The sequence below is a fragment of the Lissotriton vulgaris genome, chromosome 2_1 (assembly GCF_964263255.1).
Source record: "Lissotriton vulgaris chromosome 2_1, aLisVul1.2, whole genome shotgun sequence".
Lineage (NCBI taxonomy): Eukaryota > Metazoa > Chordata > Amphibia > Caudata > Salamandridae > Lissotriton > Lissotriton vulgaris.
Genome location: NC_141687.1, coordinates 1,197,104,006 through 1,197,119,837, shown reverse-complemented (window position 1 = coordinate 1,197,119,837; position 15,832 = coordinate 1,197,104,006). Strand labels below are relative to the sequence as shown.

The following is a 15,832-nucleotide window of genomic DNA, read 5'->3' as shown; positions in this document are numbered from 1 at the left end:
TAGTGTGCAAGATGCCTGGTCGCAGTACTTTGTTCAGTTGTTTTATACCTTGTGGTGCGGATTCCCTGCTGGAGGACTCGTGTCCGATACCTCCAGTTGGAACTCCTACTTACGATTTATATAGCAAACATGGGCTAGGCCCGATTGCTTTTAACGATTATTGGGTTAAATATACAAAGAAAGACGGCGATCTTCGTTGGCCACCTCACGGTAGCTTCGAGGCGTCGATCTTGGATAATTTGGAAATAAAGTTGTTTGAACGTAAATCTAGGCCGGCCATGTTTGATGCCTTTCGGTTGTGGCGCAAAGAAGCCCGACAGAAAGAAATCAGACAGAATAAACGTAGTCAGCGAGATACTGTTGCTACTATAGTGAAGAAAGCTGAGCAGTTTCAGCGTGATAAGGAGGATAAGGATAAGGAAGTGTTTGAGAGGCTACAGCGTATGACCATAGATAAATGCTATCCTGCTTTGCCTACGGAGTCGGATAAGAAGGAAGAGGCAGTTGAGGATCCTTTAATGTCCTATCTTATGAAGTCGCCACCTCCGTACGTACAGGGTACCGCAGCTCCTGTGGTCCCTGCCGTACCTGCTCTTCCACCCATTGTTCCTCCACCAGTTCCTCAACCTGCACCCGCTCTTCCAACTGTTCCTGCTCCTTTGTCTGTTTCTATTCCTACTGCTCCTCCGCTTCCACATACTCCTGCTCCCGCTACTGCTCCTGTGTTGTTAACCCCTGTTGTTGCTACTGTCTCTACTCCTTCTCTTGTTAGTCCTGTGTCTTACTCTTCTCCCTCTACTCGTAATCGTAATTCTCCCCTTGCGACAAACTTCTTTCAGTCGCTCGGACCTGTTTTTGGGTCTGCTGGATCTGATGGTCCTCAGAGACGTAGTCAGCTTCCTGGTAACAGAGAACGTGTTGCGCTATATAATATGGCGATGGGTTGGATGGTAAACCCTCTTAGAAATCCACCCCGTGTTGTCCTCGAAACGTTTAATCAATTCAACATACCAACCCAGAGATATGTGTTTGACGAAATGTGCAAGTTCCTTCATGATCAGATAGCGGCCAATGCGCCTGACGAGGTGCTGACCGCCCTGTCTGAACTTCGGCTTCAGTTCGCAACTGGACTGATAGTAGACACTAATGTTCGACGGGCTATTGAGCGGTTGCTATCTCTTCGTCCCGCTCCTATTCCTCATGCATTGTTCGTTGAGGACATTGAAAAACAAGACGAGTCTGGCCAATATCCTATGCGTGAAGTTCCGCCGGTTTGGATACCAGCTGATCCACAAGCTGCCCCTCCGGTATTGGCACATTTTGAGAGAGTGTGGATACGATCGGAAGTGCTTCAGGTGAAACAATCTTTGCCCGATCCTCGTAAAAATCCTACTGGGTATTATAAGGAATTATCGCAGCTCGTAGATGCTACGATAATGAATCTTGCCGATATCGATATGTTGTTTGGCAACGTCGTACCGCAACCGGTATGGGCTAAGATTCGTCACCAAGATCACGCGAATGAATTAGGTGGTGATTGGGCTGCCATTACAGCGGCAGACGCTGGACAAGTGGCTGCTACTAAACCCGATCAGTTGATTGCTGCTCTTCCTCAGCGAATCATTGCATTAATGAAAACGCTTATGCCAGCTATGAGGGTAAATTGGGACAAGTTGTCAGCCTGTAAGCAGAAGAAAGATGAGAGTGTTTCCGACTTCTTTACGAGGTTCGAGGAAGCATTCATTGATCATAGTGGACAGGATATGGGTACTGAGGGTGGACAGAGGTTGTTTGTGGATAAATTCGTGTCGAACTTGTTGCCCGATCTAAGCAATAAATTAAAGAATTCAGAAAGTGCGTGGGCCGTTTCTACCTCAGCTCAGATATTGGCTACGGCACAATATTACGAGAATAGAGAGAAAGAGGAAAATGACCGTGCTGATAAAAAGACGAAAGAGCTAAAAACTAAAGTGTTGTTACAACAAGCGTATCCGCCGCGTTCTAATCAGAATGCGCCTCAGCAGAATAGATCGCAGTCGCGGTCAAATCTATCGCAGTCGCGTAATGATTCCTCTTTCCAAAGATCTTCATTAGGGTACAATCAATGTGCTTATTGTAGACAGGAGGGACACATTAAATTCAATTGTCCTGCTTTAAACGAACGTAATAGTGGTAATTCGTCTAAAGGAGGCCGTGGTGGTTCACAGCACGCATCACGTGGTAGAGGTCGTGGTGCTCAGAATGATCGCTCTGACAATTCATCAAATTCTAATAACTGTTTCGATCAACGTGGATCATCGCAAGGACGATCTGCGCAGTATAATGTAGACGATTATTACGTCGATCAGGGAACTGACGATAGTAATTACTAGGACAGCCAAAGACAAGGAGAGGGAGTGGTATCAGTTCCGGTTGATCAGAGAGGGCCTTACGTCGCAGTTGCTACATCGGGCGTCGTTGAGCCTTTTCTGTTGGACACTGGTGCAGCGAAAAGTTCTATCATGCATTCGAAAACTCCCTGGCGCACCTTTGTCTGGCTTAACAAATGTTTCCGTTGGATTCTCTGGCGCCCCCGTTAGCAATCCAGTTTCGCGCCCTTTGCCCCTTAAAATTGGGCCTCGTGAGCTCCAAGCTCCGTTGATTTTGACTACTGGTTGTGGTGAGAATCTTTTGGGTCTGGATTTGCTTAAACGTTTGTATGCAACTTTGTATTGTTCTCCTGCGGGTGTAAAGCTTACGTTAGGAGAGAGGGTAGTCTCTCCCATGTATTTGTCCCTCGATAAGCTTCCACCGGAATTGAGTTCTCTTCCTGCGTCTTTGTGGGCGACGGGTCCAAATGATGTGGGCCTACTTGATATCTCCCCTTATGTTGTTCAGTTGAAATCTAATGTGCGATTGCCACGTATTCCCCAATACCGTATCTCCCTTGATGGTGAACGAGCATTGTTAGCGATCATCTATGATTTGATCGAGAAAGATGTTATTGAGGAGACTCGGGGAAACGTGTGCAATAGCCCTGTACTGCCCATTCTTAAACGTACTGATCCTACCAAACCGCCTGTTTATCGTTTTGTTATCGATTTACGGGAGGTAAATAAAATTGTAGTTCCTCAATTCCCTGTTGTGCCTGACATCACGGCGCTACTGACTCTGATTCCAGCTACTGCTTCATGGTTCTCGGTGATTGATTTGAAAAATGCATTTTTCAGCATCCCGATTGCCGAAGAGAGCAGGGACCTTTTCGGTTTCTCTCTTGGTGGACGTAGCTTCCGGTTCAAACGCGCTCCTCAGGGCTACTGTGAAAGTCCATCGATTTACAGTCAAGCCTTGAAGGGTCAACTGGATGCGTTTAGGTTGCCGGTTGGTGCGGCTTTAATCCAATACGTCGACGACTTATTGGTGGCTGCTGATACTCAGGACATTTGCAAAATTGCTACAGTGTCGTTGCTGCAACATCTCTGTGAGTTAAATCACAAGGTGTCACCTTCTAAACTCCAATATTGTTGTCAAGAAGTAACCTATCTAGGTCACTTGTTGTCAAAGGAGGGAAGGAGATTGACCCCAGAGAGAATTGCAGCGATTGCGCGAATGGCTGTGCCACAAACCCAAAGAGATGTGCGTGCCTTTCTAGGTATCACGTCGTACTGCAGGCAGTGGATTCCTAATTTTTCATTGCTAGCGAAACCATTGGTGGCTCTTACGTGCAAGGATGTTTCAACTCCTTTACCATGGACGGAAGAATGTCAGAAAAGTTTTTCTGAATTACGTGATTCATTGTGTTCGGCTCCTGTGTTAGGTACCCCTGATTACAGCAAGCCGTTCACGTTATATGTTCACGAGAGGGAAGGTTGTGCTTTGAGTGTTCTAACGCAACCTTTTGGTGGTAAGCAACGTCCATGTGCATATTTTTCCTCGACCTTAGACCCAGTAGCTAGAGCATTGCCGAGTTGTTTGAGAGCAACTGCGGCAGCTGCGGTCTCCATCCGACAATCAGCAGGATTGGTCATGGATAATATGCTTACAGTGATGGTTCCGCATGCAGTCGATACTCTTTTGAATCGAACGAAAACTCAGCACTTGACGAGTGCGAGGTTGTCTGGGTACGAATTGACGCTCTTGGCAAGCCATATTCAGATAAAACGTTGTAATGTCCTAAATCCGGCAACTTTGTTACCAATTAGTGCAGAGTCAGATGAAGTAGCAGAACATGACTGTTACTTGCGGACAGAAGAGGAAACAAAAGGTCGTGTGGACCTTAAAAACACCCCATTGGAAGACCCGGATGGCACTCTGTATGTGGATGGGTCATGTTTTAAGTTGCCGAATGGCGATGTGACTACTGCTTATGCTGTTGTAACATTGAATACTGTTGTGGAGACTGCAAGATTGAATCAGAATTCTGCCCAAGCTGCAGAGCTGATTGCTCTCACTAGAGCATGTGTGTTAGCAAAAGGGAAACGTGTGAATGTGTACACCGATAGCCAGTATGCTTTCGGTGTAGCGCATAGTTTTGGACGATTGTGGCGAGAGCGTGGTTTCTTGACGTCGCATGGTACGAAAATACAGCATGGCCAGCTTGTGAACGATCTTTTGGATGCATTGACTTTGCCTGCGCAAGTTGCAATTGTTAAGTGTAGTGCGCATCGTAAAGTGATGGATGATGTTGGTCGTGGTAATGCGTTTGCAGATGAGATTGCTAAGGAGACTGCCCGGAACCTTAGCACTCGAATGTATGTGACGAGTTCGGTTAGGTGGCCTGCAGAATCAAGTATGTGTGAAGATACCATAGAGAGCGTGAAAGCAATTCAGAATGAGGCCACCGACACTGAAAAGACGAAGTGGAAAGAAAGTACGGGAAAGTTGGATGCGAATGGTTGTTGGATTGATTTGTCAGATCAGAAAAGATGGATGTTGCCTGATGCGTATGTGCTGGCCGTTGTGACAATGGCACATGGGTTAGCACATATTAGCGCGAAAGGCATTTGCAAGTTGCTGGCTGATGTGTGGAAGAATGATGGCATTACAAGGTGTGCTGAACGTCTGGTGAAGAATTGTATGGTGTGTATAATGTACAATCCTGGCAAAGGAACCCCAACTCCCCCTGGCAGTTTTGCTCCTCCTTCGTATCCCTTTGAGGTGATTCAATTGGACTTCATCCATATGGAGCGATGCAATAACCTGAAATACGTTTTGGTTGTGGTTTGCGCATTCTCCCGATGGATCGAGGCTTATCCTCTCAAAGACAATACTGCTTTGTCTACTGCGAAAATCCTACTGAAGGAATACTTTCCTCGGTATGGAATGCCTAGAGTCGTGTGGTCAGATAACGGAAGTGAGTTTGTTGGAAGTGTGATGAAGAGTGTGTGTAAGGGCCTTGGAATTAATCAAAAATTCCATAGCGCCAATCATCCCCAGTCAGCTGGATTGGTTGAGGGGTACAATGGCACCCTTAAACTAAAACTAGCGAAGATTCAGGCTACGACTGGACTTTCGTGGCCTGATGCTTTGCCTCTAGCACTACTGTCAACTAGGGCGACTGTACACTCCCGAATAGGGCTTAGTCCCTATGAAATAGTGTTCGGCCGTCCTGCGAATGTGTGGGGGGTTCCTAGGCCAGGAATATTCTCTGATCTTGAGTATCCGATGTTGATTGACTACTTACATGACTTGACTGCTAAACTGAGGTTAATTCACCAACAGGTTTACGACGCCTTGCCGACGCAGACGGAGGGTCCAGGCCACCAGCTCCAGCCCGGGGACTGGGTGGTTACTCGCAACTTCTCACGCAAGAACAATCTGGACCCCCGATTTACTGGACCTTACCAGGTACTCCTGGCCACGAGGACTGCCGTTCGTCTTGAGGGACGGAAAAATTGGGTACATGCTACCCATTGTAAGCGAGTCCCTATTCCTTTGCCGGCAGACCCGTGGGTAAGGAAAGGCGTTGCGTCAACAGAAACAGAAACATTGCCAGCGTTTGTACCTTTTAGCGACGCACAGCTTGTTGGAAAACCCTCGGCGCAGCAGAAAGCCACTGTTGAACACTTGTCAGCAAAAGACTCAAGACCAGATCAACCAACTGATCAGCAGGACGCTGTCTCTTCAACGGATCCTTTGTTCGACGAGCAGACACGTCCCGGGAAACATCGATATTCTTTGCGATCTCACACTAAGGACAAATAAAATTTCTTGCTTTGCTGAAATTGACAACTGCAATATCCTCGTTTCCCATGATCAATTTTGAACATTCGTATCATTGAAATTTTTATATTAAGCTTTTTCCTTGTATCTTTTTCCTTCCACAGCTGAGAGACATTGTGCTTATATATATACATATTGTGTATTGAGGGCCGTAGGGCCGCGCGCGTACTTCCTTCTGGACAGTGGGTCTTGACGCTAGGTTAAAGGCCGTCGGTTCCTAGGAACTCCTGGGGATTGACTATTGCTGCACAGAACGAAGTGCGTCAAGAAACGTTGCGGACGGTCGTAGGGAATGGCATTTTCGAAGCTGAATGATTTGGAAGGAGCTCAGGCGTACAGATTCAAGCTGCAGCGACTCAGTCGTACCAAATGTTTTATATTTCAATTGTTTGTGTTGTTTCTGACTGCTTCTGCATTTTTGACGGGTGGGGTGTATTACACTACGTCCTACTTCTTACTTGCTACACCTACTCCTACTCCTTACCCTAATCTTACCACTACTGCTTCTCCTCATTCCTTTCATATGTTACCGGAACACGAGCAGGCTAGACGTGTAGAATTCCGCAACAATTCCTTTATTCAGCTCCTCCATCAGCATCAGTTAGTGGTTAACACTACTAATTGCTGGGTGTGTGGGTTGATGCCACATACTACGGGTAAGGGAATTCCATATCTGGTGTTACCGTATAGTTCCCAAGGGTCAGCTCGAGCATTCCAAACAATGTTTCGAAGCGCACTGGGTTTCCACCCCACTCAAGAACAACGTTCCCCCTACTCTGGTCCTACCTCGTATCAGAGGCTGCTATCGATGGCAATAGAGGATATGGAAGATGAGATCCATGATCCTTTTCTTATCCCTGAAGAAGAGGTACAAGCCTATAGGGTCCTAAGTAGAGGGGAATATAGTATGTTCACTAGTGAAAAGCAGCTTAAAAGCTCGCCTCCAATATGGGTCGTACCCCACACTGGTAATCTTTGTCTTATGGGTCGTGGCTCGCAAGCCCCACTTGGAGCAAGTGCTTGCACTGAAAGTTACGTTCTGCCAATGTTCTCGTCCCCTGTGTTTCTGGCTGCCAAGGGTACCTACTTTATTTGTTATGATCGTGCATACACATGGTTGCCCGCAGACTTCATGGGCTCATGTTTCATTGCAAATCTGTTGCCTCCGACGTTCACTGTAGATGCCGATTATCATAAGACTAGAGTTGTACGAGGCGTAATTAGCGAAGAGGATACTGCCGGTCAAGAAGCAGGAGACTTTTTCAAGGGTTTCCTCCCGTTTTGGGGACCTATGGTTAATAGTAGGAACCTGAGACAGTTGACTCGAGTGGTAGAATCGACAGCTAATATTACTGCCAGTGCCCTTAGTAATATCACCACAGAACTTCAGGCGGAGAGACTTATGACGTTACAAAACCGTATGGTTTTAGATGTCGTCTTAGCAGATCGCGGTGGGGTATGTAAGGTGATCCATTCGAGCTGCTGCATTTTCATTCCAGATAATGCTCCTACTGTCTATCAAGCCATCTCGAAGTTGCATAAGATCTCCGAGTCCATACACGTGGATGTAGGGGATTGGACGCTACTTGGATGGTTTTGGGGCCTAATGTCGACTTGGGGTTGGAAGATTCTGATGATCATCGGGGTTGTGGTAGTGTTCCTGTTCACGTGTTGCCTTTGCGTGCAGTGTGGTCCTGCCTTATGTGGCCTCTGTGCTACAACGTGTATGAGACAACCATCTGTTACCAAGGGGACTCGGTTGGACAGAGCTATGCTACAACAACATCTCGATGGTCTGATGAATATCGAATATGATTCCGACTAGTGCTTGCCTACATGAGGGCAAAAGGAGCGTCTGAGGTTCCGTGACAATTGTAAGTGGTGTTTTCGACTCGCACGAATATGGTCGAGTCTGGTATCTATGAACCGCAAATGACGAGTTTAGTAAGTGTGCGCAGTTTCGCTGTGCTAACTTAAACCGTTCGTTTGTTATGTGGGTTTTTCATCTGTACCCACGGGTTCCATCTTAGATACGGCATCCATTTTGTCTCTTGCCCTCAAGTAGCCAGCGAACGGACGCTGTCCGCTTCGCGACCCTGGGACTCCCAAGATATTTGCGGAAGACACATGTTCTTTGTAAGTGTCTTTATGACGAGGGGGTTGCTGCTGTAAGGCAGATGGCGCCGCTCGAGGCTCATCTTGCCGCACGGACTTATTGTCTCAGCCGTGCATCTCATTAGGCACATCCCTTTGATGCCTGTATCTCGTGTTTCTCGATACCTCCCCTTTTACACCCTTTCCGATCTCCCCACTGTCTCCGTCTTCCTCTGCACCTGTCTTCGTTCTTATTTCGATCTACTTTACTGCTGACTGGAATTCGCTAATGGTGGGAAGATGGGTTTTTACAGTTGGGAACCGCCAAATGTTTCCGTACTTATGTTCCGGACCTTGTGTGTTTCAAAGTGACCAAAGCGACCCCTCTGGGGGCTAATTGTGGGAACCGGGTTGTAAACTTTTGTGTAACATGTTATCCTATGGGTAAAAACTGTATAAAAGGAGCGATCCACAGAACCAATTTGAAGCAGTCTCCCCGAACTACACTCGATGTACTTCCTGTGACTTCTGTGTTCCCTGCAGCAAATAAACCTTGAATCTTTGACGCCGAAGGAAGTGTCCCGTGTCTCTGTGACTTGTACGCCGGAGCAGGTTACCCACGAAGGTTTCAGGTGTTGTGCCCTGGCACCGCTGGGTCCAAAAGAACCCAGTCCTTCAAGCGTCTCACCAAATATACCACAGGGCGAGATGTATCCGTTCTTAATATTCCTACATTTATTATCATCCCCTCTGCTCACTTTCTTCATCCTCTTTTTATTTAATTTGATTGATTGTTTGATAACATTTCTTATGTGAGCACCATCAGATGAGCTTCTTGGTGCGGATTCGAAATAAGTTACCTAAAGCGTGTGTATTTTAGAAACCTTTAGGAAGTGGCCAATGGGGTCACTTCAAAAAGACGGCAAGCACTCAATTTCTTTGCCTCTGTATCTCTCCCTCTTGGCTATACTCTAATCAAACCTGCATTGTCCTGTTCACTATATCTCATTTCTTATATATCCGTCTACCTTCCACATATTGGCTCCTTTCCTTCCGTTTACTAGGATCTTTCTTTTGATATCTGCTCATCCCCGACTATAATCTAGCTGCCCCTGCATTGCCCCCTCCTTTTACGGCCTCTCTCTCCCTTTGCTCACCTTTAACCTCTTTAGCAGTGGAAGAATCATGTGGTTGAATTGCAGGGACGATTCCAATTGCTATAGTACCTGAACAATTATAGTAACAAGCCACACGGAAATGGGAGGAATGTTGGCCTGTTTTAAATTATACAACCATGTGTTCATTGTTTTTATCAAATGCTTTATTACTCTCCAATTCATTCAATATTCAACAGGTGATTGTTTTTCTGTGCATTTTCCATATCCTTCATCATAACACAATAAAGATTTCTTTTGTATAACAGCCAAGTTCCTAAAAATAGTGAATCTCAGTTCCAAATCAAATCACCAACTATGGATAGCTTTTAACTGTATCAAATCCCTGAAGCTCACCAAAACGGGTTGGGATCTCAGCGGCTAAAGTCGGCCCGGGGAGGGGAGTCACATGCTCCTTTACCCCCAAAAATGTGACAGGCCCCAGAAGATGGGGTCCCAGGGGCCGAAATTGGCCCGGAGAAGGGGCAACCTCCCCCCCCATAAATATAATGCCAGGCCCTGGGGGAAGGGCTCCGGGGGACCAAAATTGGCCCAGAGAGGGTTCCACCTGTCCCCTCCTCCATAAATATAATGCCAGGCCATGGTGGATGGGGTTCCCGGGCCAAAATCGGCCTGGGGACCCGGCTAATTGTATATATGTAGGTTCCTGGAATTTAGGAGTCATACATTTTTTAGTTCTTTATTGATTGCCAAAACAAAAAGAAGACAAGGAACAGCCGACACATGTTTTTCCAATTTGGCGAATGCCAAGGGCTTTTTCAAGGCACATAGTCTTTATAAAATATGAATATCCAATAGTTGTCCAGAAGACAGGCTAGAGAGGTGAAAATCGCTTCAGTCCGGTGGCAGTCAAAAGCTACCAAATATGTTTACTTTTCAGTCAAGTTGCAGATTTGTAGAGCGGGATATTTCTCAAAGGTGCTCCTCACTACATGCATCTGTGGTGACTTACCCAACTCATGTGCTGTCGTGAAAGCGGAGGGCAGCCCGTCATCCTCGATCACAGAGCAGCTCCTCTTCGGGTCACACATAGTGCCAACATCTGCCATTCCTAAAGTGTCACAGGTCTTGGAGCCACACAGGTCCTGTCAGAACGAAGGATGATATAGGGTTAGAATGCAATAGGAAACAATGCATGTTAGAAAATGGAATCAGTGACTATCAGAACATTTTAATAACAATATATTCCCTTGTACAAAACCTTCCTGAGACTCCAATATACTGAACATAGAAATTCTCAGTCTCAGGACGTCACTCTTTCAGTGAACCCAAGCAGATATACAACAAGCATTGGCAAAGCCAATATGTTTCGCCTTTGAGACCTATTGGTATTGCATTTCACCATTTTTTAAGCACCCAGATCACACATGCATGCACCTACAAAATGACACAAGCACTATTTTTCATTTTTCTTACCAAACCAAGTTGGATCAGTAGCTAAAATAAAAAGCACAAAGCATTTTTAAAAATTTTGAAACACAAAAAATGTTGGGAGAGAAGCAACAGGGTGGAGATCCAAAGCAACATGGAGGAGGCTGAAAAGCCAGAGTAACATGAAGGCTTGCAGGGGTGGAAGAAAAGCAACACAGTGGAAGGCAGGAGGGACTGGAAAGGAACACAGGGGTGGACAGGAAAGTAACACCGAGGGAGCAGGTGGGGGGAAGTAACACAAAGGGTGTTGTTGTCAATGGGAAGAAGCACTAAGGTGGGTGCAACAGGAAGGGTCATGGAGAGCCACGCAGAGTGTAGGGGGAAAGAAGTACTCATGATCATTAGTTCGAAGGTGGATGCACTCTCATAGAGTACTTAACAGAAAACTAAAAAAGTTGTGTTTGGAAAGCCAGCAGTGTAAGAGGAAATGCCAACCAATCAAAGCAAGAGGAAAGAGATACTGCCTCCTGGGAGGGACAACCGCAAGAATGACAAGCTGAGACACAAAAAATAAGCAGACAGGTGGAGTGGCAGGAAAGTCAACCAATGATAAACAGTGAGATGACTTTAATCACCTGTACATCCTTGGTAAGCCACAATATGCCTCGCAACAGGCAGTGCATGCACGGTCTAGTATGCTTGACCTTAAAAGGTATGAATTATTGGAAAATATTGAGTTGAGAACCAGAGTATACTAATGATACTTGCCTGGAAGGGAAATCCCACCATAGTGCCTAAAATAAATGAACACTCCTCTGCACCAAAATACACTTGTATTGCTCCTGGCTCTTACAGGTGATATCTGTTTGGTCCTAGGCACATCAGCTCATGACAAACCCTTGCCACCCCAATCCACAAAACAGACATCAAGAGCTATATAAACCCAGATCACACTATGGCAACACTAATCCATCCTCTGTTATAATTCACTGATTCTACTCATCACCTGACCGCAGGTCCTCCGATGAGGAGCTAGCCTGTCCAAGAGCGAACCTACTTTGCCATCAGCATCAAATTCTCACATGTTCCACCAATATGAATAATAACACCAACCTACTCATACTTTAAGGTCTGGACTATCTCCTTGAATGTCCTCATGTTACTGTTAATCGTAAATCTTCACATTTTCAGGTTATGTTATTATGGAAAATCTAAGGCTTCTTCTTGTCTTCCATCTTTATTAATATTTATATTTGTCCTTTGACTACCCTCATCCGGTCACTTTGATTTAAGGGTTTTGAAAAGTGCAGGCATATCCCATGTTGGCTATTACAGAGCACTAAAAAGAGTAGTAGGGAATCCAAATAGTGCAGCAAGGAGCAATAGTAGGTAGAATCCGACCCAGGTTACAAGGTGATACAAAATGGGATGATGGACAGAGCGTTTGAGCAAATCAAACACTCACCCCCCAGTCAACTGATCTGGTTTTAATCCATCACCATTCTTTAGCTCACTCTGCCACCCTAGTTCAGACATGGCCATATGGAAATCAGTCTGACCCTGTGCCTCATGGGAACAGTCCAGCCCGAACTGCCAAGCCATGTCTTCCCTGGACCGGAAGCAAGCGTCCTGGGGCCGGTTTCGGGTTCATAACCCTCATCAGCCAGGCTATCTTGAATCCAGTGGCAAAGTGATCATGGAACTCACGTCTGAGCATACCCTGCCTCATGGAACAGTCCAGGGTATGCCAAGACGTGGGTCCCTTGCTCACTTTGCCACTGGATTCAAGCTAGCCTGGCTGATGATGGCTGATTAGCCACAAACCGGTCCCAGGATGCTGGTTTCCGGTCCAGGGAAGACATGACTTGGCAGTATGGGCTGGACTGTTCCCATGAGGCACATGGTCAGACTGATTTGCATATGGCAATGTCTGAACTGGGGTGATGGCGTGAGCTAAAGAATGATGATGGATTAAACCCAGATCAGTTGACTGGGGGTGAGTGCTTGCATTGTTCAACACTCAGTCCATCATCTCCTTTGGTAATTGCTTTGTTCACCCTAAGTTGGCAGGGTATGCCGAGACGTGGGTCCCTTGCTCAATTTGCCACTGGATTCAAGCTAGCCTGGCTGAAACCGGTCCCAGGATGCTTGTTTCCGGTCCAGGGAAGACATGGCTTGGCAGAAAGGTGTAATGATAATAGAATGGCGGTTAGAGAAACAAAAGAACTTGGTAATGGTTATGAATACCCAAAATAGATTTTATTTAACAAGGTTGAGGTTGGGTATCCGACACCACCTTGTAACATTTCCAAAAGGGGAAGCATGGTCAAATAATGTACCCAAATGCCTCTGTGATGGGAAGGCCATACAGTCAACTTTTCACCTCATGTTATTACCTCATGTTTTGTAGATTGTTTGGAGACATCAGAAAGTGTTAACTGTGCACCCTATTCTTACTGGAGCAATTCATGTTTTATCAAGATGCATTTAACTTTTTGTGTGACCTAGTAAATGAAGCAATCTGTTATACTGTTTATAATTTTATTACATGCAAAATTATGAAAAGAAATACTCTGATCTCCCTGGATAATTTAAGGCATGAATATGACTAACTGTTCTCCCTGGATAATTTAAGGCATGAATATGACTAACTGAATATCTTGATCTGTACTGTGAGTCTGGATATGAGTTTTTAGGGCAGGATAGCCTTATTTTTAAAGTGATTTTATGAATTCAAAGTATTTTTTGTACTACTGTTGCTCACATTACTGATTAGCACAAGATTTGCACAAAGCGTTGTATGCACAAGTACCATTGTACTTCATAATGGCTACTAATCATCTTGTCATGGCCACATATTGACCATGTACATTTCTAAAGAGCCTTTGCACAAGTATTGTTTTGCATTTTGTGACTGATAGTTATTTGTATATTGGTGTTTTTTAAAAAGTATTGCCTGTACAGCATGGACATTTTTTAATACTTTTACGGATTTCACAGATCTGAAAAAAAAAGAATATTTTGGTTTGATGTGATAGATCTCTTGCTACAATTGAGATTCATACAACAATAGAAAACGCACACATCTACAACATTTAGAGACAATGTTGAAAGAGACACATTTTCTTTAGTTGTATCTAAATTTAAGACGGCTTGATAGTGTTTTCATACAGAGGAGAATTATATGCCACAATTTCGGTCAGAAGATTGTTTAGGACTTGCCACCCTGTTTAGCTCACCTGAATTTTGTAAATAGCAAAAGTTTACCAGAGAAAAAGTGAAGTTAAGGGCCTGGTTCATACTTTGAAAATTGTTGTGCCTTTGTAGTGGCTGATTTGTGAAAGCAAATACAGAGAGCTTTGAAGATGTTTTTTTTTAAAGTCAAGTAGATTGAATTATATGTGCAACAGGTTCCTATTTTCAGAACCCAAAGGTTGACCTAGCAGCTGCATTTTGAACATTTTGTAATCACTGCTAACATTTGACTCACAGCCCTAGATGAGTTGCATTGTAGTAAGCAATTTTTTGTAACTCTCCAGCCACACACACCACAGTATTACCAAACATATTCAAAAAAGATTAACCAAATGCACGCTACAAGCTCTGAGAGTGTCCTGGAATCAGATCATACTGGGAGGCAATCATGAAAACAATCACATACATTAGTGGGGCCCCTGTACCACCAGAACCCAAAAGATGTCTCCTTAACATATGGGAAGTCGCAGATCTCAATCGTAAAACCCAAGACTAGGCGACACTGGGTATGACAATTGCGAAACACAACATTGCTAAACACTGGGGAGGGCAAAATTCCCAACATATACGGAATGGTGAATTGATATGGACTGGGTTATGGTCGCCGCAAAGGCGGTATATGTACATACAGGATACCACAAGAAATTCCATGGCCTGTCATGTAATCTGCAAGACCAGAGTATGAAGATACCCGTACCCGACAGAAGTGCGCCCCATACCAATTTCAATATAGCACTCTAAAGACCAATGTTAACCTGTTATAAGCTACTATTGTTTACAGCAATTAATACATCCCTGAGGTATTTAGACTTTAACTATTTGGAAGCGTAGCACTATTTTGCAGTATGTAACATGTTGCATAATGTGTGTATTAAAGAGCAATAACATTATTTCACTGCTGCTGTGACATTTGCAAACCACTCAGAGATCCGCAGTGTAATTTATCACTGTTATACAAGGAACCCTCACTATAGAATAATAAGATATGATTACCTCATATATATGCCGTATTTAAATGTAGAATAGGGTATTTAGGCTATTTATACTATGTCAAACATGTCACAAGTGTTTATTATGGTTGTGTCAGAGCTAATACAGCAATAATGTATTAATGTGTGTCTGTGTGGTGTATAAGTTAATTTGTGCAAATAAATGGCAAATAACTCAATTAGATCACTACATTCACTGAAGTTGTTGGACCTGGCCCTTTTTGCAGTGTTATCCCCAAACTTTTTGCCTTCCTCTGTCTATTTCTCTGAACTTTAGCTTTGTCGGCTTTAGGACTCTGGGCACTTCACCACTGCTAATCAGTGCTAAAGTGCATTTGCTCTCTCCTCTAAAACATGGTATGATTGGGTTCTCCAAGATTGTCATATTTGATTTTCTAATAAGCCCCTTGTACAGTGCACTACACATGCCCAGGGTCTGTAAATCAAATGCCACTAATGGGTCTCCAGCACTGATTGTGCCACCCACATGAGTATCTATGAAAACCTGCCTCAGGACTTCCACGTCAGAGCGTATGTGTGCAGTTTTAAACTGCCATGTCTACCTGGCAAGTACACCTACTTGCCAGGTCTAAACCTTTCCTTTTAGTACATGTAAGGCACCCCTAAGGTAGGCCCCAGGTAGCCACTGGGCAGGGTATTTAAAAGGTAGGGCATGGGCTTTTGAGATTTACATGTCCTGGAAGTGAAAAACTGCTATATTCGTTTTTCACTACAGCAAGGCCTATC

The 15,832-nt window shown here is 44.7% G+C and overlaps 1 protein-coding gene across 1 annotated transcript in view; it reads right to left on the bottom strand.

The window, feature by feature from the left end:
* ADAMTS15 (ADAM metallopeptidase with thrombospondin type 1 motif 15) overlaps positions 1-15,832 on the bottom strand; it is a 358,149-nt gene that overhangs the window by 138,174 nt on the left and 204,143 nt on the right. Inside the window, exon 2 of the mRNA XM_086956926.1 lies at positions 10,423-10,555. Within this exon, the coding sequence (XP_086813052.1) occupies positions 10,423-10,555 (133 nt within the window). The remainder of the gene's footprint in view (positions 1-10,422; positions 10,556-15,832) is intronic.